The 24,855-nt window shown below is 37.7% G+C and overlaps 4 protein-coding genes across 8 annotated transcripts in view; 3 read left to right on the top strand and 1 right to left on the bottom strand.

The window, feature by feature from the left end:
- The first annotated feature begins 583 nt into the window (after positions 1-583).
- Positions 584-1,484, top strand: LOC149487880 (ARL14 effector protein-like). Its single transcript, XM_089696565.1, has 3 exons — positions 584-878; positions 947-1,090; positions 1,208-1,484. Exons 1-3 carry the CDS (start codon positions 799-801, stop codon positions 1,287-1,289), a joined length of 306 nt encoding a protein of 101 aa, XP_089552691.1. The 5' UTR covers positions 584-798; the 3' UTR covers positions 1,290-1,484.
- Positions 1,298-3,997, bottom strand: LOC149487879 (nucleoside diphosphate kinase 7-like). Its single transcript, XM_089695822.1, has 7 exons — positions 3,986-3,997; positions 3,242-3,519; positions 2,978-3,139; positions 2,700-2,898; positions 2,064-2,309; positions 1,703-1,816; positions 1,298-1,441 (listed from the first exon to the last, which is right to left on the bottom strand). Exons 1-7 carry the CDS (start codon positions 3,995-3,997, stop codon positions 1,298-1,300), a joined length of 1,155 nt encoding a protein of 384 aa, XP_089551948.1.
- A 765-nt stretch (positions 3,998-4,762) lies between these two features.
- On the top strand, positions 4,763-7,517 carry nmdyn-D7 (nucleoside diphosphate kinase homolog 7). Of its 2 annotated transcripts, XM_089695905.1 has the most exons (7): positions 4,763-4,908; positions 4,998-5,278; positions 5,403-5,564; positions 5,688-5,886; positions 6,125-6,370; positions 6,767-6,880; positions 7,085-7,517. In XM_089695905.1, the coding sequence occupies exons 1-7, from the start codon at positions 4,906-4,908 to the stop codon at positions 7,223-7,225; spliced, it is 1,146 nt and encodes a 381-aa protein (XP_089552031.1). In that variant the 5' UTR covers positions 4,763-4,905; the 3' UTR covers positions 7,226-7,517. The 2 variants fall into 2 exon arrangements, with proteins under 2 accessions (XP_089552031.1, XP_089552032.1); XM_089695906.1 differs by lacking the exon at positions 4,763-4,908 and having other exon boundaries at positions 5,138-5,278; positions 5,699-5,886.
- Positions 7,518-20,442: 12,925 nt separating this feature from the next.
- LOC149487874 (uncharacterized) overlaps positions 20,443-24,855 on the top strand; it is a 64,373-nt gene continuing 59,960 nt past the window's right edge. For 2 of the 4 annotated variants that reach the window (XR_016315764.1, XM_089696576.1), the window contains exon 1: positions 20,443-20,696. The gene's annotated coding sequence lies outside the window, so the exon portion shown is untranslated. Of the gene's footprint in view, positions 20,697-23,153; positions 23,174-24,855 lie in introns of those variants that run through there. The other 2 variants (XM_089696577.1, XM_089696578.1) reach the window with 2 other exon arrangements.

Raw genomic sequence — 24,855 nt, 5'->3', positions numbered from 1 at the left:
TATGAAATTACCGTAGGTAAAATTCCCATTCACAGTTGACTATCAAATATGTAAACTAAACTTAGACTTTTCAATATTATATCGTGATAAACAAATAAGAAATTTTGTTTTTTAATCAGTGAATAATAGCACAGTTTGAAATATAATTGAAACTGATTGATTTCATAAAGTTCTTGAGAAGTATTATTCAGGGCACAATTCAGGGTGTCCAGTAATTAAGGAAACCATGAAATTGCTTTCGAACTCTCGGTAGAGCAAGATGATATTAGAATCTGTTAAAGGACCATTTTATAACTTTATATAAAAAGGGCGCAGACCACGAAGCTTTTGGGATCTAGATTTTCGGGGGTGATGGGACGTGTCACGTGACACTTCCTCCCCCCCTCTGAACACGCATGTATTCTACTATCCACAATTACTGGGAAACTAAGTTTTAAAATGCATTCAGCAATAAACATTATAGATTGTGGGATTCCACTAATAGCGAACTAATATAATCTTTATTTTATATATTTTACTCTATGGTAAGGTGCAATCTGTTTATCCATCTGTGCTCCATCGATATAAATTTCTTTGACATTTGCGTGACATTTGCTGTCAATTGATATATTTTTTATTATACAAACAAAAACTTATAAAAATCAAATTAATTAGGTATACAATAATACAAGTAACATATTGTAAATTAATCTATTAGGATTAATTTCTTCTCCAAACTTTCAATTCATTATCAACTAACTGCTCTTTTATTACCGACCGTGAAAAATTGTTTGTGTCCATTGAATAGGTAGTTAAAAAATGCATTTCCTTCACAATTTTGATCCTGAAACTTCTACTCGTGAGCGAAGAAAACTAAATCGAAAAAGTTATTTTATTAAGTAAGTATCTTTCTAGTAATTCATCAGTCAAAATGTTATGATCTTGTGTTTATTATATTTTATTTTAGTCGCAAATGTAAAAAATTATACAACGAGCGAGGACATTTAAACGCGACTGGTGAGGATCGTTGTGATTGTTTAGATGAAAAATGTCCAGGATGCCACTTTCCTTGTCCAAAGTGCAACTCTAATAAATGTGGTCTTGAATGCAGGTAACATTATATATTTTATGAATTATTTTGTGTATTTTCTGTGGATATTAAGTATTTAATTCTTAAATTCCTTATTTAAGTAAATGATACCTATTTTATCTTGCGTTTATATTGCAGAGTCAATAGGAAATGGATGTATGATAAAATAGAAATAGAAGGCAATGACATGGTTGTTAAAAATACATTTAATAATAAGTGAAAATAAATCTAATCATTGGCCAATAGTTTAAAGAAATATTCAACTTCAAGTTCACCATCTTTAGGAAGATCAGTGCAATGAACAGCATTGTGTATTATGCTTTTACCATAATGTGCTCTAATGGACTCTGGATATAACTGACGTGCTAAATCCTGAAATAAATACAGAATTAAAAAAAAAACTTTTATCTTTTTATTATGCTGTCCTTAACGGATAAACCAATTTTGATTTTGTTTGAAAGAGAGTTTTCTTACCTATGATTGATATCAGTTAAAGATATTAGAATATTGCTGCTACCACAAAATGGGAAAGGTTGGTGTTCTTAAATTTAATTTGATGTAGCCAAGAGATGTAGCCAAGATAAATGATAACTTAAGATCTATCTGGCTCACAACATAGTGAATATTACTTACTGGATCTCGAGGGCCACATAGTTTCCTGAATTCACAAACACAGTTCATATTTGAGTCTAAGGATTTCACTTCTAAAGCAACACATTTACCTTCAGCCAAGTGGATGCACATAGCCTGTGAGTGAAGAGAATTTATGAAACTCAATATGTGTGAATTATATTTAATAATTTTTGAATTAGTGAATCAATATATTTATATGCTAGTACAATATAATATTATCTGTGATATTATCATTTATCATAAAACTTAGGAATTACTGTTATTTAAACTGTATATGTATAATCATATTATATTCAAGTGATAATTCTATTGTAAATATAATGGATGTGCATGACCTCAGACCCTAATACCATAATTTTACCTCATATTCAGGAAGTACCCCTTTATATATTTCGTAAAATTCCTGGGCATTTGCGAGTTTCACTGAAAACATCGCAATAGCTGCAATATAGAATTTCCCCGAGGTCGCAATTTGCTCCAGTATTGCGCCGAGATTTCCATCTATCACTGCATGAGGCTTTATAATGCAACAAGTGCAGTCTTTAAGGGTAGCTCTAAACGGCACTCGAGGAATACCTTTGTCGAAGCCAAAGAATAACTCGAGCATCTACGAATTAGAATTATTGAAAATTGATATACATATTATCAAAATAGTGCTTGTGCAGGGGCAAACTGCATGTTTCCCTATTTCCCTTCACAAATAAACGTAAAAAACTTCAAGGCGTGAGTAATAAAAAAATAACTTTTGCTTAGCTATGTACTATTAACGATTAATCTAATTTTAAACTTCGCGCGGTTTTGATTCACGCTAAGAAGTACCTTTAAATGTATATCTATAAGCAGTAGCATTTTCCGACACAAAAGTGATCATCTCATAATGAATAAACGATAAAATATGTTATTAAAGTCTACGAGATTAAGACAAATCTTATATATTATTGTACAAAAAAATCAGCCACGTGCTAGTCGGAGTCGCATAAATTTTATAAATAAATACCTGACTAGCGTCTTCCAAAGTATTGCAACCGTGCGCAACATTTTTTAATTTATTTTCTCCGTACAATTTTCGAAGTGTCCCTGGTGCTGCTTCAGCCGGATCTGTCGCCCCTAAACATTTACGCCATTTTTTGACCGCATCCGGAGCCACTAATTCCAGTCCGATAACTTCCGAGGCGGTCACATAATCTATTATTATTCTAATAGAATACACATTATTATAACAATAACTATTTATTCTCTAATAATTATAACTAAAAAGTGCTTCAATATAATTACGGCATCATATTGCTTCCAGATATGCTTTTGTAAAGTTCCATTGCAAAGTCCTTACTAATTTTTCCATTTTTCATACGGACGATACGAAAACCGCTTTTCATTATGAAAGTGATGATTTTCCCATGAGCACTAGGTGGAACTGGTTTGATTAGAGCAAATGTGCTACAATTAAATAAAATTATCATTTGAGAAACTACCTAGGTAACTATATGATTTTAGATAATAAGTTATCCGGTAAATATTATAATATTATGTTGTTTTTACCTTTGCACATTATTGAATAAAGTTCTGCGAGTGGCCGGCGCACAATCTGTTATGTATAGTAATTTCGAAAATATGTTAACAATGTTGCCTATTTGTAGCATTTCAAGTTTCAACGGAGGCAACTGTACGCGTTTTAGAAGGTTTTTCCCCTTCTTGGTATTGATTATTTGTACTGAATTATCAAATGGATAGAAGTTCAAGACAAGTTCGACGATTTCATCACCTTCCTCATCATACATTTCACACAAGAATGTATATTTATCAAAGTAATCATATACCTGAAGTATTTAAAAATTGATTAATATCATCTCATTATTAATTTAATCTTGTTGAGAACTAAATGATAAGTTATTTTGATTTTTTTCCACTGCATTGCTATCATTTCGAATAGCAAAATGCTGCATAATATTGATTTCCTTTTTCAATGCAGCAATCAGCATTGTCTTGTATTTTAAATCAAATCTATACCAATAATAAAAAAAAAATATTTTTACCAGTTACAATATTAATCTCCATTGAATATTCTATAAAATGATGTGCAGATTTAGGATATTACGTGGATTACCAATCGTGTAAGTAATTAATTTAATAGTTGCGTAACGAAGGCAAAACAAATTTTTCGATGGTAAAGCACTCTCTAAGCACTATCTAATTATTTATCGCATCTGCATCAGTGGTGCAATTGTAGTCTCTGTTTGTAATATTGAGTTAACAGATTTTTATTAAATTTATTATATTTTATACCGATATTCCCATAGGAACATTAGGATTTACAGGAAAGATTCCGTCACGAGTGTGGGAGAAACCACAGACCGCGGAGCGCAGCTAGATCATCAATATATTTTTATACCCACCATTTTGAAGGAGGATTTAGAGGAATAATCCTGCTAATAAAAGGTTACTTTATTACGTTAAAATATAAGCATCTAAAACTATAAATATTTTGGTGTATGTTTCCTTCTCGGATCTATTAAAAATATTTGATCTGAGGTTTCGTTTCGTAGGAATTACACATACGAAACGTCCATGACAATGACGTTTTCATTTTATTTATTTACTTTTTTAACACATACCTAATTAGTTAGTTTAAAATTTAAATGCACAAAACATATTAATACAGGTCCTTATAATTAAATTAGACTACTGTAGACTACACTATAGTTCTTAACTGAAAATGAGTCTTAAATGTGGTCTTAGTCAGGCTTTAGGTGGTCTAAGTGAGAGCTAGCGCGCACGAGCAACTTTGTCTCCGCAACTATTTTTTTGTTTCTCCCATCAATTTGTATGGGGAGTTGCGTCGCTACGTGCGCGCACTTTCATACTAGCCCATAGGTGGGAGAGACAAAATAGTTGCGGAGACAAAAAAGTTGCGGAGACAAAGTTGCTCGTGCGCGCTAGCTCTAAGGTCTAAGTGGGGTCAGTATTGACCGTAGACCTTAGATCATTAGACAGATTGACAAATCACAAATAACCAAAAGACTTCCTTCTAGTTGACATTTGTTATAGCCATGGAAACGTCAAACAAAACGCAAACGGCAAATGTCATAGCTGAAGCGAAAACGGAAAAATCAAAACAAACGGTTTTTCAGCCCTTTTTAGTGAATTTAAAAATAATTGTGCTTTATGCTATTTACAAAAATTAGAAGTATATACCATTAAACGCAATGGTATATAATTTTTCTTCAATTACTTTTTATATTATAATTAATGTTAGAAAATATTGGGTTCATTACTTCATTCATGAATTTGATTCCAGGAGGGTGCTTACAAAGATAAATATACATTTATAGGGGAATGGTACGATAATCAAGCAAGTCTTATCAGGCGGTTCAATGTTTTTTACTATCCTACCGATGATACAATTGAAATGTATGATCTTAAAAATAGGAAAACATTTCTCAGGAGAGTGAAAGTGAATGGTGTAACTCTAGATAACTTTTTTATTGGAAGTACTCTTTATATATTAGGTAGATTAATTAAAATCACTGATTTTGCATGTGAGGATACAAAGAAAAAGTTACACAAGGATATGCAAGTGTAAGGATTTTTTAAAATAGTTTTCCTCTATCTCAATCTCATTTTTATTTATTCTTCTTTGACAAGATTTTATTACTAGTTAATATAAAATTTTATTAATAAATTAATGAATAACTTATTTTAGAACATTTGCATTAATAAAACCAATACCAACGAGAATTGCAGGAAAGGTAATAACTCATTTCCATGAACATGGTCTAAAGATAACGAAGATGAAGAAAGCTTGTGTTACATCAGACGATGTATCATTTCTGTGTAGATCCCAAGTTTCTGACAATACATTTCCGTAAGTTTTTATTTATATCTTTTACACAATGAATATATTTTTATTTTTTAATATACATGTTTTTACATTCAATATTATGGAACATAATTCTAATTCTATTCTAACAACTTAAATCCTTACAAGATTCCTTCTAGAATATCTTAGTGGAAATCAAGTTTATGGTATGGAATTAGTGGGTAAAGATGCAGTTGCAGTTGCTATGAAGGTCCTTGGTGATAAAGACCCATCTAAGGCTGAACCAGGAACAATTAGAGCCCTCTATGGGTCAGATCCAGTGAGAAATTGTGTCCATGTTTCATCAGACCCTGATGGTGCTATTCAGGTATGTGAAAAGTAGGGATAAACATTTGTTCAAGCATTAATCCATCAGTCCTCGGAATCACAGACACAATAGAAAATCTATTGTGTCGCGCCCCGATCGGGGCTTACGGTGGTCAATGGGTTAATACATTAATTGGTTTAATCTAAATTCTGTTTAAATACATATCAAAAAAACTTTGACACAGAAGGTAAGAATTAAATGTGGTTACTGCAGTGTTTTTATTTATTTATTTTTTCAGGATATTGAATACTTCTTCCCACCTCCACCACAACACTTATCAAGACTCAGACTTACAGCTACATTGTCTAATTGTACATTATGTATTATCAAGCCTCATGCAATAAGAGAGGGAAAACTAGGAGCAGCTTTAGAAGCCATTGATGAAGGAGGCTTTGATATAACAGCATTGAATATGTTTATGGTAGAAAATGTGAATGCTTCTGAGTTTTATGAAGTTTATAAAGGAATAGTACAAGAATATAAGGTATACTAGTTTTTAATATGTTACTTATTACTATATTTAGGTGTAGTTTAAAGTGTTCAAATGTTTGTAAAATACTACATTGTCAACTTCTAAGTACTATTACCTAAAAAATAATTTCATTAAGAAAGTTACACAAGAGAAATGTATGTGAAATTAAGATAGTTTATTAAACACTAGAGGTCGGCCCCGGCTTTGCCCGTGGTACATATTTCGCAATAAAAGGTAGCCTATGTCCTTTCTCGGGTATCAAAATATCTCCATACCAAATTTCATGCAAATTGGTTCAGTAGTTTAGGCGTGATTGAGTAACAGACAAACAGACAGAGTTACTTTCGCATTTATAATATTAAACATTGATAAGATATTATGATTCTAAAGAATAAATGTGTGTTTTAGGGTATGGTAGAAGAACTAGCAAGTGGTCCTTGTGTAGCAATGGAAATAGTGGCCAAGGATAAAAATCTCAATACTGCTGTAGAGTTTAGAAAATTGGTTGGACCTTCAGATCCAGTAAGTTTTTAATTCATTTATTGTATTGGTTATTTTTATTTCTGTTTTATTGTTGGGTATAATTTCATATTCATCTAATGAAAATTGTTAACTTATTTTGTTCAAAGTTAAAAACTATGCAGATAAACCTTATTATAGATTTGTAGAGATGGTTCTCTTGACTATATTGTGTCTCAGCTTATAAACTTTTATGAAACTTTACAGGATATTGCAAGGCTATTACGTCCACATACTATAAGAGCGAAACTCGGTAAAACTAAAGTACAAAACGCAATCCATTGCAGTGACCTAGCAGAAGATGGTCTGCTAGAAGTGGAATATTTCTTTAAGATTTTAGACTTATGAACGGAAGAGGCTGATATTTCAGATTTTTTAAAAATCACAAAGAGGATTTTAAAATGCACTGTTTGTTTTTGAATTTAAAATTAATGGAGAGTGAAGTTAACACTACCCAATGAAATTTGAGCTTTTATTTTATAAAATTATTTGCAACTTTTTTTACAAAGTACATACTTATTATATGTACAAAGCTAGTCTGAAAATTATAAGATAATTTATCTACCTAATGTTAAAGACTGATCTCGATTTTTGTTGCTCTTTCGATTGCAGCTTTAATAAAATTTTTTGAATACAAAAATGTCTTTTACCTCTATATTGATCCAAACACAAACACAAACACAAACACCAAACACCAATCACCAAACACCAAACACCAAATACCAAACACCAAACACCAAACACGAAACACGAAACACGAAACACGAAACACGAAACACGAAACACGAAACGCCAAACGCGAAACGCGAAACGCGAAACGCGAGACGCGAGACGCGAGACGCGAGACGCGCCAAACGCGAGATGCGAGACGCGCCAAACGCCAAACGCCAAACGCCAAACGCCAAACGCCAAACGCCAAACGCCAAACGCCAAACACCAAACACATAACACCAAACACCAAACAACAAACACAAACACGTGTTATGTACCTACATATAACACGCCTTAATTATTAGAGGATTAACGTTCAGCATGTTTGATATATATAATGGTATATATTTTCTTAATTTATTTATTTAAATTTATTTTCTATTTTTTAGTTCGGTTTTATATAAAAAGCGTGTTTTTTAGTTTTTTTAAACTATTATTTATTTGCCATACGAACAAATCGATATCTGCGGTTTTGTAACGATAACATTCAAATCAAATGCAATAGGAAATACCATTGCAAGATAGTATATTTAAATACCCATTGAATTGTATAAGTATATCTACTAAGAGTTGATGGTAAAATTATTGACGACAGTGCTCAGTAGCTACTTGTCCCCTTAAGTTTCCAAATATATTCGATATCGATCATCTTCAAGAATGCGAATAAATGTGCAAACAACAATGACGATTAAAAATCGGCACATTGTAATTGTAATGAATATGAATTAGTAATATTTAGGTTGGTAATATTGATAATTTAGGTAGCTGGTAATATTGAGCATAATTTTGTAGAGTTTATAGCCATTGTTATCTATTGCTAATATTAATTCACAGGCGCAGTTAATTTTAATTTAAAAAGGTTTCCATATGTCATACTAGTGAAAATTAGTATGTAAGTACCTAAATACATTATGTTGTAACCAGTATTCAAAAAGAACAAAATATTTCTGAAACAATTAAAATAAATATTATACGTAAATGTTTGTAGCGTTTATCTGGCTACAAAATTGAAATGATTGAATCTTTTGTTGGTAGTGGTTGGGAGGTATAGTGTCCTCGTTATTTATAGGTAATCTCGTATCGTATAATCGTTATTCGTGTTGCTAGGTGGCATACAATGAGTAATCATTTGTAATGAATACTATAGATATTAGATATAATATAAAGGGTATAATATAAAAGGTTGAGAATGATATAAATTATGGATTAGCATAACTGCTTTCATCATCTCCTAAAACATTTCAACAGAGCAAAGATGAGAAATAAAGCGTGTTCTATTATTATTAGGGATAAACGGATAACGGGAAATGACTTTGTTTAATACTATGTAGTGATTTATTTATTTATTTATTTATTTATGTAAAGGTAGTTACCTTACAGCTAAACTTACACTAGGTATTACATTAACAATTCAATACGCCAATTAAAAGGTACACCAATAACAATCATAATACTGTGAGTGAGCAAAGTATAAAAGATAAAGAACGATATTAACAATTACAAACCCTATATTATATATAATTATAGTTAAATAAAAAGGTAACAATAAAATATATGAGTGAGTACAAGTGTGAGTGTAATTGTGTGCGTGTTGTTTGTGAATTTCTTTACAAATTTTGGTCAATAAGCTGTAGTATTACTTTTTTAAACTTAGAGCGAGATAATTGAAAGGGATCTGCCAAGGAGAATTTATTATTATAATTATTCGGAATTCTCAGAATGTTTGAGGTAATTAGTAGAGGTTGCTGGGACATTAAGTGATAATGTTAAAATGTACTATGTAGTGATAATGTAAACACTGACTTGCCTTTCATATTTTTATGCTTTACCTCTTTATTGATCCAAACACAAACACAAACACGAACACCGAACACCGAACACCGAACACCGAACACCGAACACCGAACACCGAACACCGAACACCGAACACCGAACACCGAACACCGAACACCGAACACCGAACACCGAACACCGAACACCGAACACCGAACACCGAACACCGAACACCGAACACCGAACACCGAACACCGAACACCGAACACCGAACACCGAACACCGAACACCGAACACCGAACACCGAACACCGAACACCGAACACCGAACACCGAACACCGAACACCGAACACCGAACACCGAACACCGAACACCGAACACCGAACACCGAACACCGAACACCGAACACCGAACACCGAACACCGAACACCGAACACCGAACACCGAACACCGAACACCGAACAACGAACAACGAACAACGAACAACGAAACACGAACACCGAACACCGAACAACGAACAACGAACAACGAACAACGAACAACGAACAACGAACTACGAACAACGAACAACGAACAACGAACAACGAACAACGAACAACGAACAACGAACAACGAACAACGAACAACGAACAACGAACAACGAACAACGAACAACGAACAACGAACAACGAACAACGAACAACGAACAACGAACAACGAACAACGAACAACGAACAACGAACAGCGAACAGCGAACAGCGAACAACGAACAACGAAAAACGAACAACGAACAACGAACAACGAACACCGAACACCGAACACCGAACAACGAACAACACCGAACAACGAACAACGAACAACAAACACCGAACAACGAACACCGAACAACGAACAACACCGAACAACGAACAACGAACAACGAACAACACCGAACAACGAACAACGAACAACGAACAACGAACAACGAACAACGAACAACGAACAACGAACAACGAACAACGAACAACGAACAACGAACAACGAACAACGAACAACGAACAACGAACAACGAACAACGAACAACGAACAACGAACAACGAACAACGAACAACGAACAACGAACAACGAACAACGAACAACGAACAACGAACAACGAACAACGAACAACGAACAACGAACAACGAACAACGAACAACGAACAACGAACAACGAACAACGAACAACGAACAACGAACAACGAACAACGAACAACGAACAACGAACAACGAACAACGAACAACGAACAACGAACAACGAACAACGAACAACGAACAACGAACAACGAACAACGAACAACGAACAACGAACACCGAACACCGAACACCGAACACCGAACACCGAACACCGAACACCGAACACCGAACACCGAACACCGAACAACGAACAACGAACAACGAACAACGAACAACGAACACCGAACACCGAACACCGAACACCGAACACCGAACAACGAACAACACCGAACAACGAACAACGAACAACGAACAACGAACAACGAACAACGAACAACGAACACCGAACAACGAACAACGAACAACGAACAACGAACAACGAACAACGAACAACGAACAACGAACAACGAACAACGAACAACGAACAACGAACAACGAACAACGAACAACGAACAACGAACACCGAACAACGAACAACGAACAACGAACAACGAACAACGAACAACGAACAACGAACAACGAACAACGATCAACGAACAACGAACAACGAACAACGAACAACGAACAACGAACAACGAACAACGAACAACGAACAACGAACAACGAACAACGAACAACGAACAACGAACAACGAACAACGAACACCGAACACCGAACACCGAACAACGAACAACATCGAACAACGAACAACGAACACCGAACACCGAACACCGAACACCGAACACCGAACAACGAACAACATCGAACAACGAACAACGAACAACGAACAACGAACACCGAACAACGAACAACGAACACCGAACAACGAACAACGAACACCGAACAACGAACAACACCGAACAACGAACAACGAACAACGAACAACGAACAACGAACAACGAACAACGAACACCGAACACCGAACACCGAACAACGAACAACGAACAACGAACAACGAACAACGAACAACGAACAACGAACAACGAACAACGAACAACGAACAACGAACAACGAACAACGAACAACGAACAACGAACAACGAACAACGAACAACGAACAACGAACAACGAACAAGTTAGTTAGAGTTAGTAACGTAAGATGTTTCTTCGGAAACATGTCAAGAGTCCCTAGGTAATAAACATACTAAAACCCCGGGACACTAGGAGGAGCCCCGGAGTGGGGGGAGGGGGGAAATGGGTCCATTTTTTCATTTTTCGCTTAAATCTCAAAAACGGTACATGTTAGAGAAAAACTTTCAAGGAAAAGTTGAAAGGCCATAAAATTATCTACAAGTTGTACCTCAATTATATTTTCCTATATCCTACCGTTTCTGAGTTATACGCAGTAAAAAATGATTTTGGCTCAAACAATTTCCCCATACTACACATCAATCGATCAAAAAATATTTCTCTCTTCCAAAAAACTCAAATGTGCAACTTGTGACCATTACAGATAGATTGCTCATAATTAGGTCTATCATTGATAAAAAAACCAGATTCCACCATGGAGGCGTTTACGGGGAATTGAATTTTATTAGTGTAGTTAGTTAAAAAGTTCAAGTATCGTAACTACCCTAATAAAATTCAATACCTCCTAAACGCCTCCATGGTGGAATCTGGTTTCTTTTATCAATGATAGACCTAATTATGAGCAATCTATCGGTGTCGGTCACAAGTTGCACTTTTGAGTATTTTCGAAGAAAAAAAATAAAAAGTTCAAGTATCGTAACTACCCTAATAAAATTCAACTCCCCGTAAACGCCTCCGTGGTGGAATCTAGTATTTTTATCAATGATAAACCTAATTATGAGCAATCTATCTGTACCGGTCACAAGTTGCACTTTTGAGTTTTTTGGAAGAAAAAAATAAAAAGATCAAGTTCAGTAACTCAAACTACCCTAATATAATATTTTGACAATCGATTCCTCCTAAAGGCTTCCATGGAGGAATGTGTTTATTTTACCAATTATAGACCTAATTATGAGCAATCTATCAGTACCGGTCACAAGTTGCACATTTGAGTTTTTTGGAAGAGAGAAATATTTTTTGATCGATTGATGTGTAGTATGGGGAAATTGTTTGAGCCAAAATCATTTTTTACTGCGTATAACTAAGAACACCGAACACCGAACACCGAACACCGAACACCGAACACCGAACACCGAACACCGAACACCGAACACCGAACACCGAACACCGAACACCGAACACCGAACACCGAACACCGAACACCGAACACCGAACACCGAACACCGAACACCGAACACCGAACACCGAACACCGAACACCGAACACCGAACACCGAACACCGAACACCGAACACCGAACACCGAACACCGAACACCGAACACCGAACACCGAACATCGAACACCGAACACCGAACACCGAACACCGAACACCGAACACCGAACACCGAACACCGAACACCGAACACCGAACACCGAACACCGAACACCGAACAACGAACAACGAACAACGAACAACGAACAACGAACACCGAACACCGAACACCGAACACCGAACACCGAACACCGAACACCGAACACCGAACACCGAACACCGAACACCGAACACCGAACACCGAACACCGAACACCGAACACCGAACACCGAACACCGAACACCGAACACCGAACACCGAACACCGAACACCGAACACCGAACACCGAACACCGAACACCGAACACCGAACATCGAACACCGAACACCGAACACCGAACACCGAACACCGAACACCGAACACCGAACACCGAACACCGAACACCGAACACCGAACACCGAACAACGAACAACGAACAACGAACAACGAACAACGAACAACGAACAACGAACAACGAACAACGAACAACGAACAACGAACAACGAACAACGAACAACGAACAACGAACACCGAACAACGAACAACGAACAACGAACAACGAACAACGAACAACGAACAACGAACAACGAACAACGAACAACGATCAACGAACAACGAACAACGAACAACGAACAACGAACAACGAACAACGAACAACGAACAACGAACAACGAACAACGAACAACGAACAACGAACAACGAACAACGAACAACGAACAACGAACAACGAACAACGAACAACGAACAACGAACAACGAACACCGAACACCGAACACCGAACAACGAACAACATCGAACAACGAACAACGAACACCGAACACCGAACACCGAACAACGAACAACATCGAACAACGAACAACGAACAACGAACAACGAACACCGAACAACGAACAACGAACACCGAACAACGAACAACGAACACCGAACAACGAACAACACCGAACAACGAACAACGAACAACGAACAACGAACAACGAACAACGAACAACGAACACCGAACACCGAACACCGAACAACGAACAACGAACAACGAACAACGAACAACGAACAACGAACAACGAACAACGAACAACGAACAACGAACAACGAACAACGAACAACGAACAAGTTAGTTAGAGTTAGTAACGTAAGATGTTTCTTCGGAAACATGTCAAGAGTCCCTAGGTAATAAACATACTAAAACCCCGGGACACTAGGAGGAGCCCCGGAGTGGGGGGAGGGGGGAAATGGGTCCATTTTTTCATTTTTCGCTTAAATCTCAAAAACGGTACATGTTAGAGAAAAACTTTCAAGGAAAAGTTGAAAGGCCATAAAATTATCTACAAGTTGTACCTCAATTATATTTTCCTATATCCTACCGTTTCTGAGTTATACGCAGTAAAAAATGATTTTGGCTCAAACAATTTCCCCATACTACACATCAATCGATCAAAAAATATTTCTCTCTTCCAAAAAACTCAAATGTGCAACTTGTGACCATTACAGATAGATTGCTCATAATTAGGTCTATCATTGATAAAAAAACCAGATTCCACCATGGAGGCGTTTACGGGGAATTGAATTTTATTAGTGTAGTTAGTTAAAAAGTTCAAGTATCGTAACTACCCTAATAAAATTCAATACCTCCTAAACGCCTCCATGGTGGAATCTGGTTTCTTTTATCAATGATAGACCTAATTATGAGCAATCTATCGGTGTCGGTCACAAGTTGCACTTTTGAGTATTTTCGAAGAAAAAAAAAAAAAAGTTCAAGTATCGTAACTACCCTAATAAAATTCAACTCCCCGTAAACGCCTCCGTGGTGGAATCTAGTATTTTTATCAATGATAAACCTAATTATGAGCAATCTATCTGTACCGGTCACAAGTTGCACTTTTGAGTTTTTTGGAAGAAAAAAATAAAAAGATCAAGTTCAGTAACTCAAACTACCCTAATATAATATTTTGACAATCGATTCCTCCTAAAGGCTTCCATGGAGGAATGTGTTTATTTTACCAATTATAGACCTAATTATGAGCAATCTATCAGTACCGGTCACAAGTTGCACATTTGAGTTTTTTGGAAGAGAGAAATATTTTTTGATCGATTGATGTGTAGTATGGGGAAATTGTTTGAGCCAAAATCATTTTTTACTGCGTATAACTAAGAACACCGAACACCGAACACCGAACACCGAACACCGAACACCGAACACCGAACACCGAACACCGAACACCGAACACCGAACACCGAACACCGAACACCGAACACCGAACACCGAACACCGAACACCGAACACCGAACACCGAACACCGAACACCGAACACCGAACACCGAACACCGAACACCGAACACCGAACACCGAACACCGAACACCGAACACCGAACACCGAACACCGAACACCGAACACCGAACACCGAACACCGAACACCGAACACCGAACACCGAACACCGAACACCGAACACCGAACACCGAACACCGAACACCGAACACCGAACACCGAACACCGAACACCGAACACCGAACACCGAACACCGAACACCGAACACCGAACAACGAACAACGAACAACGAACAACGAAACACGAACATCGAACACCGAACAACGAACAACGAACAACGAACAACGAACAACGAACAACGAACACCGAACAACGAACAACGAACAACGAACAACGAACAACGAACAACGAACAACGAACAACGAACAACGAACAACGAACAACGAACAACGAACAACGAACAACGAACACCGAACAACGAACAACGAACAACGAACAACGAACAACGAACAACGAACAACGAACAACGAACAACGAACAACGAACAACGAACAACGAACAACGAACAACGAACAACGAACAACGAACAACGAACAACGAACAACGAACAACGAACAACGAACAACGAACAACGAACAACGAACACCGAACACCGAACACCGAACAACGAACAACGAACAACGAACAACGAACAACGAACAACGAACAACGAACAACGAACAACGAACAACGAACAACGAACAACGAACACCGAACACCGAACACCGAACACCGAACACCGAACACCGAACACCGAACACCGAACACCGAACACCGAACACCGAACACCGAACACCGAACACCGAACACCGAACACCGAACACCGAACACCGAACACCGAACAGCGAACAGCGAACACCGAACAGCGAACACCGAACAGCGAACACCGAACAGCGAACACCGAACACCGAACACCGAACACCGAACACCGAACACCGAACAACGAACAACGAACAACGATAACGAACAACGGACAACGGACAACGGACAACGGACAACGGACAACGGACAACGGACAACGGACAACGGACAACGGACAACGGACAACGGACAACGGACAACGGACAACGGACAACGGACAACGGACAACGGACAACGGACAACGGACAACGGACAACGGACAACGGACAACGGACAACGGACAACGGACAACGGACAACGGACAACGAACAACGAACAACGAACACCGAACACCGAACACCGAACACCGAACACCGAACACCGAACACCGAACACCGAACACCGAACACCGAACACCGAACACCGAACACCGAACACCGAACACCGAACACCGAACACCGAACACCGAACACCGAACACCGAACACCGAACACCGAACACCGAACACCGAACACCGAACACCGAACACCGAACACCGAACACCGAACACCGAACACCGAACACCGAACACCGAACACCGAACACCGAACACCGAACACCGAACAACGAACAACGAACAACGAACACCGAACAACGAACAACACCGAACAACGAACAACGAACAACGAACAACGAACAACGAACAACGAACAACGAACAACGAACAACGAACAACGAACAACGAACAACGAACACCGAACACCGAACACCGAACACCGAACACCGAACACCGAACACCGAACACCGAACACCGAACACCGAACAACGAACAACATCGAACAACGAACAACGAACAACGAACAACGAACAACGAACAACGAACAACGAACAACGAACACCGAACAACGAACAACACCGAACACCGAACACCGAACACCGAACACCGAACACCGAACACCGAACACCGAACACCGAACACCGAACACCGAACACCGAACACCGAACACCGAACACCGAACACCGAACACCGAACACCGAACAACGAACAACGAACAACGAACAACGAACACCGAACACCGAACACCGAACAACGAACACCGAACAACGAACAACACCGAACAACGAACAACGAACAACGAACAACGAACAACGAACAACGAACAACGAACAACGAACAACGAACACCGAACACCGAACACCGAACACCGAACACCGAACACCGAACACCGAACACCGAACAACGAACAACATCGAACAACGAACAACGAACAACGAACAACGAACAACGAACAACGAACAACGAACAACGAACAACGAACACCGAACAACGAACAACACCGAACACCGAACAACGAACAACACCGAACAACGAACAACGAACAACGAACACCGAACACCGAACACCGAACACCGAACAACGAACAACGAACACCGAACAACGAACAACACCGAACAACGAACAACGAACAACGAACAACGAACAACGAACAACGAACAACGAACAACGAACACCGAACACCGAACACCGAACACCGAACAACGAACAACGAACACCGAACAACGAACAACACCGAACAACGAACAACGAACAACGAACACCGAACACCGAACACCGAACACCGAACAACGAACAACGAACAACGAACACCGAACACCGAACACCGAACAACGAACACCGAACAACGAACAACACCGAACAACGAACAACGAACAACGAACAACGAACAACGAACAACGAACAACGAACAACGAACAACGAACAACGAACACCGAACACCGAACACCGAACACCGAACACCGAACACCGAACACCGAACACCGAACACCGAACAACGAACAACATCGAACAACGAACAACGAACAACGAACAACGAACAACGAACACCGAACAACGAACAACGAACAACGAACACCGAACACCGAACACCGAACACCGAACACCGAACACCGAACAACGAACAACGAACACCGAACAACGAACAACGAACACCGAACAACGAACAACACCGAACAACGAACAACGAACAACGAACAACGAACAACGAACAACGAACAACGAACAACGAACAACGAACAACGAACACCGAACACCGAACACCGAACACCGAACACCGAACAACGAACAACGAACACCGAACAACGAACAACGAACAACGAACAACGAACAACGAACAACGAACACCGAACACCGAACACCGAACAACACCGAACACCGAACACCGAACACCGAACACCGAACACCGAACACCGAACAACGAACAACGAACAACGAACAACGAACAACGAACAACGAACAACGAACAACGAACAACGAACAACGAACAACGAACAACGAACAACGAACAACGAACAACGAACAACGAACAACGAACAACGAACAACGAACAACGAACAACGAACAACGAACAACGAACAACGAACAACGAACAACGAACACCGAACACCGAACACCGAACACCGAACACCGAACACCGAACACCGAACACCGAACACCGAACACCGAACACCGAACACCGAACACCGAACACCGAACACCGAACACCGAACACCGAACACCGAACACCGAACACCGAACACCGAACACCGAACACCGAACACCGAACACCGAACACCGAACACCGAACACCGAACACCGAACACCGAACACCGAACACCGAACACCGAACACCGAACACCGAACACCGAACACCGAACACCGAACACCGAACACCGAACACCGAACACCGAACACCGAACACCGAACACCGAACACCGAACACCGAACACCGAACACCGAACACCGAACACCGAACAACGAACAACGAGCAACGAACAACGAACAACAAATCGATATCTGCGGTTTTGTAACGATAACATTCAAATCAAATGCAATAGGAAATACCATTGCAAGATAGTACATGAAGTAAGGCAACTAGAAAATGTGCGTCACAGACTATCAAAAGAACCCTTACCCCTCTTTTATGTAGACCTGGAACCAAAACCAAACAATAAGGATATATTCAAACTGAAATTCTTAAACCACATGAAAATATCTTTTGAACCACCATATAAAAAAAGAGAAATCCTGCAGTGCAAAGATTTGGACACTCAAAATATCATTGTTATCGACCAATGACCATGAGAAATAAAGCGTGTTCTATTATTATTAGGGATAAACGGATAACGGGAAATGACTTTGTTTAATACTATGTAGTGATAATGTTAAAATGTACTATGTAGTGATAATGTAAACACTGACTTGCCTTTCATATTTTTATGCTTTACCTCTATATTGATCATAATTTTCAGCGTAGTCGTATTTCCACCTAAGCATATCCTTTTCAAGATATGTATAAAATATGTATTGTGATTTGTGAATAATAGGATTTAAGTATACTCTAAAAATTACAAGTGCAATGTATGATACATAAAGACATTTTAAGTTTGAAAAATCAGATGTTTTGCGCGAAGTGACAGTAGTACCCACCTCAACGCTTCGCTTATGAGGCGTGCAATAAAGTTATTAAGTCTGTTAAAGTAACATTGAATCTACTATTCGTCAAGCTGAAGAGTTGGCTGGTTTGTTTGGTTGACCACGCTCGCGCTAGTCTCAGTGCACTACGGGCTCGATTGGAAAAAATCTTCTAGTATTAGATAGCCCATATATCGAAGAAGGCTGGACTATACAGGGTTACTTGTAAAACACCAGCAACCTCGCAGGACAAAATAGCTAACATCATTTTGTTCTACGACTTTTGGCATAACACAATAAATTATTTTTAAATGATTTAGCTTTTATTGTACCTACTCTCTTAACATTTGTAAGTCTATGTTCTAATCATTATCGAAAGAACGACGCGACGCCCCCTTCCCCTTCTCGTTCGCTTCTTGTTTACGTAATTTTTGGGATGCGCATAGAGTTTATAATATTCAAAAAGAAAATTAAATGAATATTTATATTTGTATGAAAATAAAATCTAACAAATTATCAAAAGTCGTAGAACAAATGTTGTTACTTATGATGTTAGCTATCTTGTCCTGCGAGGTTGCTGGTGTTTTACAAGTAACCCTGTATATTTATGTATAATAGGAGCGGAGCAATGCGGGTAAAACCGCGGGTATAGCTAGTTTTAAAAATGTCAGCATGACGGCAGTTCTACCAATGACTTTATTATCTAGGTGGATATTTCGATAGGTAGGTAGTTGTTTGTGTCTCTAGGTGTAAAGGTAAAGTGTATATATGCATATTAGATGCAAATATTTGTAAGAGATAATAAAATCAAACAGATTAACAAAATGTTGATTGCAGATTATCGAGAATTTTCGTCCTAGCATGCTTTTATTGCATTCGCAAAGTTGCTCAATCTTGCGGTATGCGTTTAATTTAATGTCGTGAATTGTTTGGAAGTTGGAGGTTTGTCGAATCTTGAATGCATACAGAGTACACAGGCTTCACAGTTGTATGTGAGAGGAGGACGCAGAGTTGCGGTTCCGCTAGTGTTCAGCAAAACTTAGGCAGACGCACGCGCCGAGACCGTATAATACACGCTACCGAGTACACCGTGTAATTGCGTTCCGTTTTATAATTTAAATAAAAAACGCCAATATATTTTAGCTGATTATTTTGTGTTTTTTTATATTTAAAAATTTTATGCTAACAATGCTTGGGTGTTTTGTGAAGTGATTTATTATTTTTTATAATAATTGGAAAATAAAACTGTTTTGCAGCGGTGAGTAGGTACTCAAATACTATGTTGTAGAGTTGGGTAGCCACAAATTATCAAAACAATTCGTAAGGTTATAATGTTTAACTTAACTTTTGTTAAATTTTTTGTGATAAAATAAAACAAACAGTTCTCCATTGTTCTATACAAATCAGATATTTTTTAATCGTAAATGACTTGTTTCTTAGAAGAGTTTTATGGTTTTTATCAATGAAATAAAAAAGAGAGATAATTTTAGGAATTTCTGATCGTGCTAAATTGTTTTATTGACCTCTAAACGTGAAAGTATTAAGATTTTAGCCTGCTTTCCTATTGTCGTATAGTTTGGCTTTTTGGTTTTGAATGAATATTAGTCAATTATTTACTACAACACATAAGGATTAACATATAAACATTACATACATATTTAACAGTGAAAAATGAGTGTATCTTATGTATGCGATAAGTATGCATAACTCGTATTTTATGACCACATAGAGTCATGGCTTAACCAGATTTTAAGTAGTACCATTCTCTCCTTTCACTATATTTCCGTTTATTATGACTTTCAAATACCAAAGAAAATAAAAAGCACTGTTTTGTGTAATTACATATATTAATAATATGTTTTATGTCAATAATTAAACACAGCTAATATCCATACTAATATTATAAATGCGAAAGTAACTCTGTCTGTCTGTCTGTTACTCAATCACGCCTAAACTACTGAACCAATTTTCATGAAATTTGGTATGGAGATATTTTGATACCCGAGAAAGGACATAGGCTACTTTTTATCCCGGGAAAATGACGCAATCCCGGAAATCCCACGGGAACGGGAACTATTCGGGTTATTCTTTGACTGCGCGGGCGAAGCCGCGGGCGGAAACCTAGTAACTATATATTTTATAGGTACATATATAGGCTACTCTTCACCCTGTTCTTTATCGTCTTAGAAGAACCCAGTTCACGAAATTGATACAATAAATAAATGTTAAAATAAAATAAAAAATAGCTCAGTAGAAATGTGTGCTATTCAGTAATATTTGTTTTATTTATGAGATATCATAAATTAAATATACAATCTACCTTCTGAAGAATGAGAGACGAGATTGCGAAATGTCGAGAGGTATTTAAAATTGTAAGAATTGTTATCGTTATTGCATCTATAACAATTCTTTACCGGTGGAAAATTCTATTTAGATATGTTTATTCATAATGCATATGTGATTGCATGTTGGGTAACAGGGTAGAGCCCATGTATGAAACTTATATTTTGGGATGATAGCAATAATGAATAGGTAATTAATTTTCAGGATATTTATATAACTGACATATTAGATATGGCTAACTATAAACCATTGAAAATATACTTATATAGGGAAGCGAACCAATCATACAATGTGGGATGAGAACCGTTGAATTAGGTTCGACTCTACATTAATTTTTATATTTTTGACTAGCGCGTGCGGTTCGCGCCGCCCGCGCCGGCTTAACCCGTGGTACCTACATAGGTGCAATATAATGGTATAGCACTCAGGAATCACGTACCTATCTATTCAATGTTGAAACAATTTTTGAAATTGGTATCGTAGATCCGGAGATTAGCGCGTACAAACAATCAAACAAATCCTTCTTTATATAATATTTAGCTGTGCGCCGCGGTTTTACCCGCATTAATCAGCTTGTATTGATGATATATTAGGTATCGATAATATTATGGTGATCGTATTGATGAGCCTTAATCGATAAACAGGCTACCTAATACTGAAATAATTTTTTGAAATCAGACTAGTAAGTAGTAAGATGAAATCAGCGAGTTCAAGTATAGATAGACATTAGGAAGGTACTACCTTAAACCTACAAAGTAAATTATCGACATTGTGGATGTGATTTTACATTTAAAAATAAAATAAGATTATAGAAGCAGGAAACAATAAACGTCATTATTCACGTTCATCATCTTGTCTTTACGTAAGATCGGATTTTAAGGTCAAAACACGTTTAAAGTTGAAGCTTTTGCCTGTGTGAGAAAATAGTCTATATAAGAATTAATAATTAGATCAAACGTAAGGTGTACCATGTAACTATAGGTACTTACTATTTTTTTAAATGTAAAAATCTCTAAGATCTCATAGTTACTTAACTACCATTAATTTATTTTATCCAGAAAACATTGATATACTTAAAAATGATTTCCTTTCGTTAAAAATATTTTCTTGCAGTTGCATAACAAAGTTATTATCTATTTTAACCATTACTTATGCATTGAACCATAATATTAAACATAGCAACAATGACGAGTCGAAGTTAAGGTACCCAGTGATTAAGTGTACCTAAACAGTACTTATTCTGGTTTAGCTTTGTATAAATAAAGGTACATTGTTTTGAAACTGCCATTGTATTCAGGTGGCGTTTCGTGAAAGAGCACAGACGTGTGTATGTTGCGCGTAGCTAGTATGATTAATAATTCCTTTGTAAAAGCCTATTCAAGTATCAAGTAGGTAAGCAGGGTAACATAACACATGCATAACCTGAATACATAGTTAAATTGTAATATTAATTACGTGATTTATTAATAACTAGCTGTTGCCCGCGACTTCGTCCGCGATTACGTCGTTTTAGGTCATTCGTCGTTTAAAAAAAATACGTGACACTTTATTTTTGAATGTTCTTAATTGTCTCTTATAAAATTTAACTACATTAAAATTGAACACTCTGAAAATCTTAAAATCGGAGAAAATTGAAAATCTGAGGAAAACATGAAGGAATGTGATTTAAATTCTACATTACTTAGTATTTCAAATAATAATCTAAATTAAATGTAGATTAACAGTTTGAGCGCACCGTTATAGAATATGTACCTAAGTATTAAATTACGTTAGTTTACATAGTAACAAAACAAAAACACGATGACTTTCTTTCGCGCTCGGTACCACAAACTAAGCATGTTAATGGTACGTGGCCCGCGTCACTTGACCCCCCGCGAGTTCCCCTCCTTTGCTATGCGAAAATACATTCGTCGCCCTGCTGTAGGAAAAATTGTAATACTGTGGCCTGGGCGTTATACACGCCCAGGGAGTTCCTGAGTGCCGATAGACATTTATAACAATCTTATATTAATATCACCATCTGGAGGAAAAGCTTCTAATGTCGATTTAAAACTGCATACATACGAATTAACCTGATGAAACATGTTCTAAAATTGTGAAATGAGTTCAGTTTTAAATTCGAGAAATATTGATAATTCTTGTATGCGACTATTCGTTGTAGTCGAATACAAAATATATTTAAAGAAACTTAGGTTGGCCTTCAGGCAAAAGGGATCCTATCAAATGGTAAACTTGACCTTGTATCTTAAAAGTAAGCATGAAAGGACCTTCTGATAATTGTTGAGCACCAAAGGATCATTTGAAACGCACTACTATAAGAGCGAATATTGTCTAAGAACTGTTTAGATTGCACGTCATGTTCCTCTAAAAGTAGTGATTTCAAAGGTTCCGGTGTATCTTCAAACGAAAGCCGACTCCTTACTCCACTTTAAAGCATTACAAAAATAACATACTACGTTAATATCGCCTATACAGAAGATGATCTGTAATCAATTGTGAGGTTATAAGAAAACCCACTTTTATATTTGTCGGACCCCACCACCGAATTCGTAGATTGATCTTCTTTGTTTACCTCTAAGTCATTAAGACTATGCGAAATCTGTCTGCAGTAAGAGGGGCCTCTCGCTATTCGTCCGTTTCCAGAGACCGAATAATAATAGTTTCAATTCTTAATCTTTCATTAAACAAACTTAATAATCGTTTTTGTCTCAATTAATTGTAATATTCGCGTCCCTACTCTAGTCATTGCTTATGCTCATGTTCATCTTCAAGAGATCGAATAATATTATGGTGCACCCTATCATTTGTCAAACGGTCTTCATATTGAGTAAAAGTTTCAGATTCTCGAGATAAAATGTGACGGCCGTGATCAGCTGTGAGACGTTATACCCTCTCAGTGAAGGTTTCGGTCTCACGGGATAGTACATGCCGTTCGCGGTCAGCTGTGAGCCGCAATTCTCGTTGTGAAGCGGTTTCAGGTTCTCGGCATAACACGTTAGAGGTATACTCTAGGCCGAAAACAACACGTGTTGTTTCTTGATTCTTGAGAACTCTTATTTCTCATTTTCTTAGCT

The sequence above is a fragment of the Colias philodice genome, chromosome 6 (genome assembly GCF_061535455.1).
Source record: "Colias philodice isolate Cphi_HAF_F1 chromosome 6, ilColPhil1 Martin Lab GWU primary, whole genome shotgun sequence".
NCBI lineage: Eukaryota > Metazoa > Arthropoda > Insecta > Lepidoptera > Pieridae > Colias > Colias philodice.
Note: the sequence above shows the minus strand (reverse complement) of the source record. Positions and strands in the feature narration are given on the sequence as shown.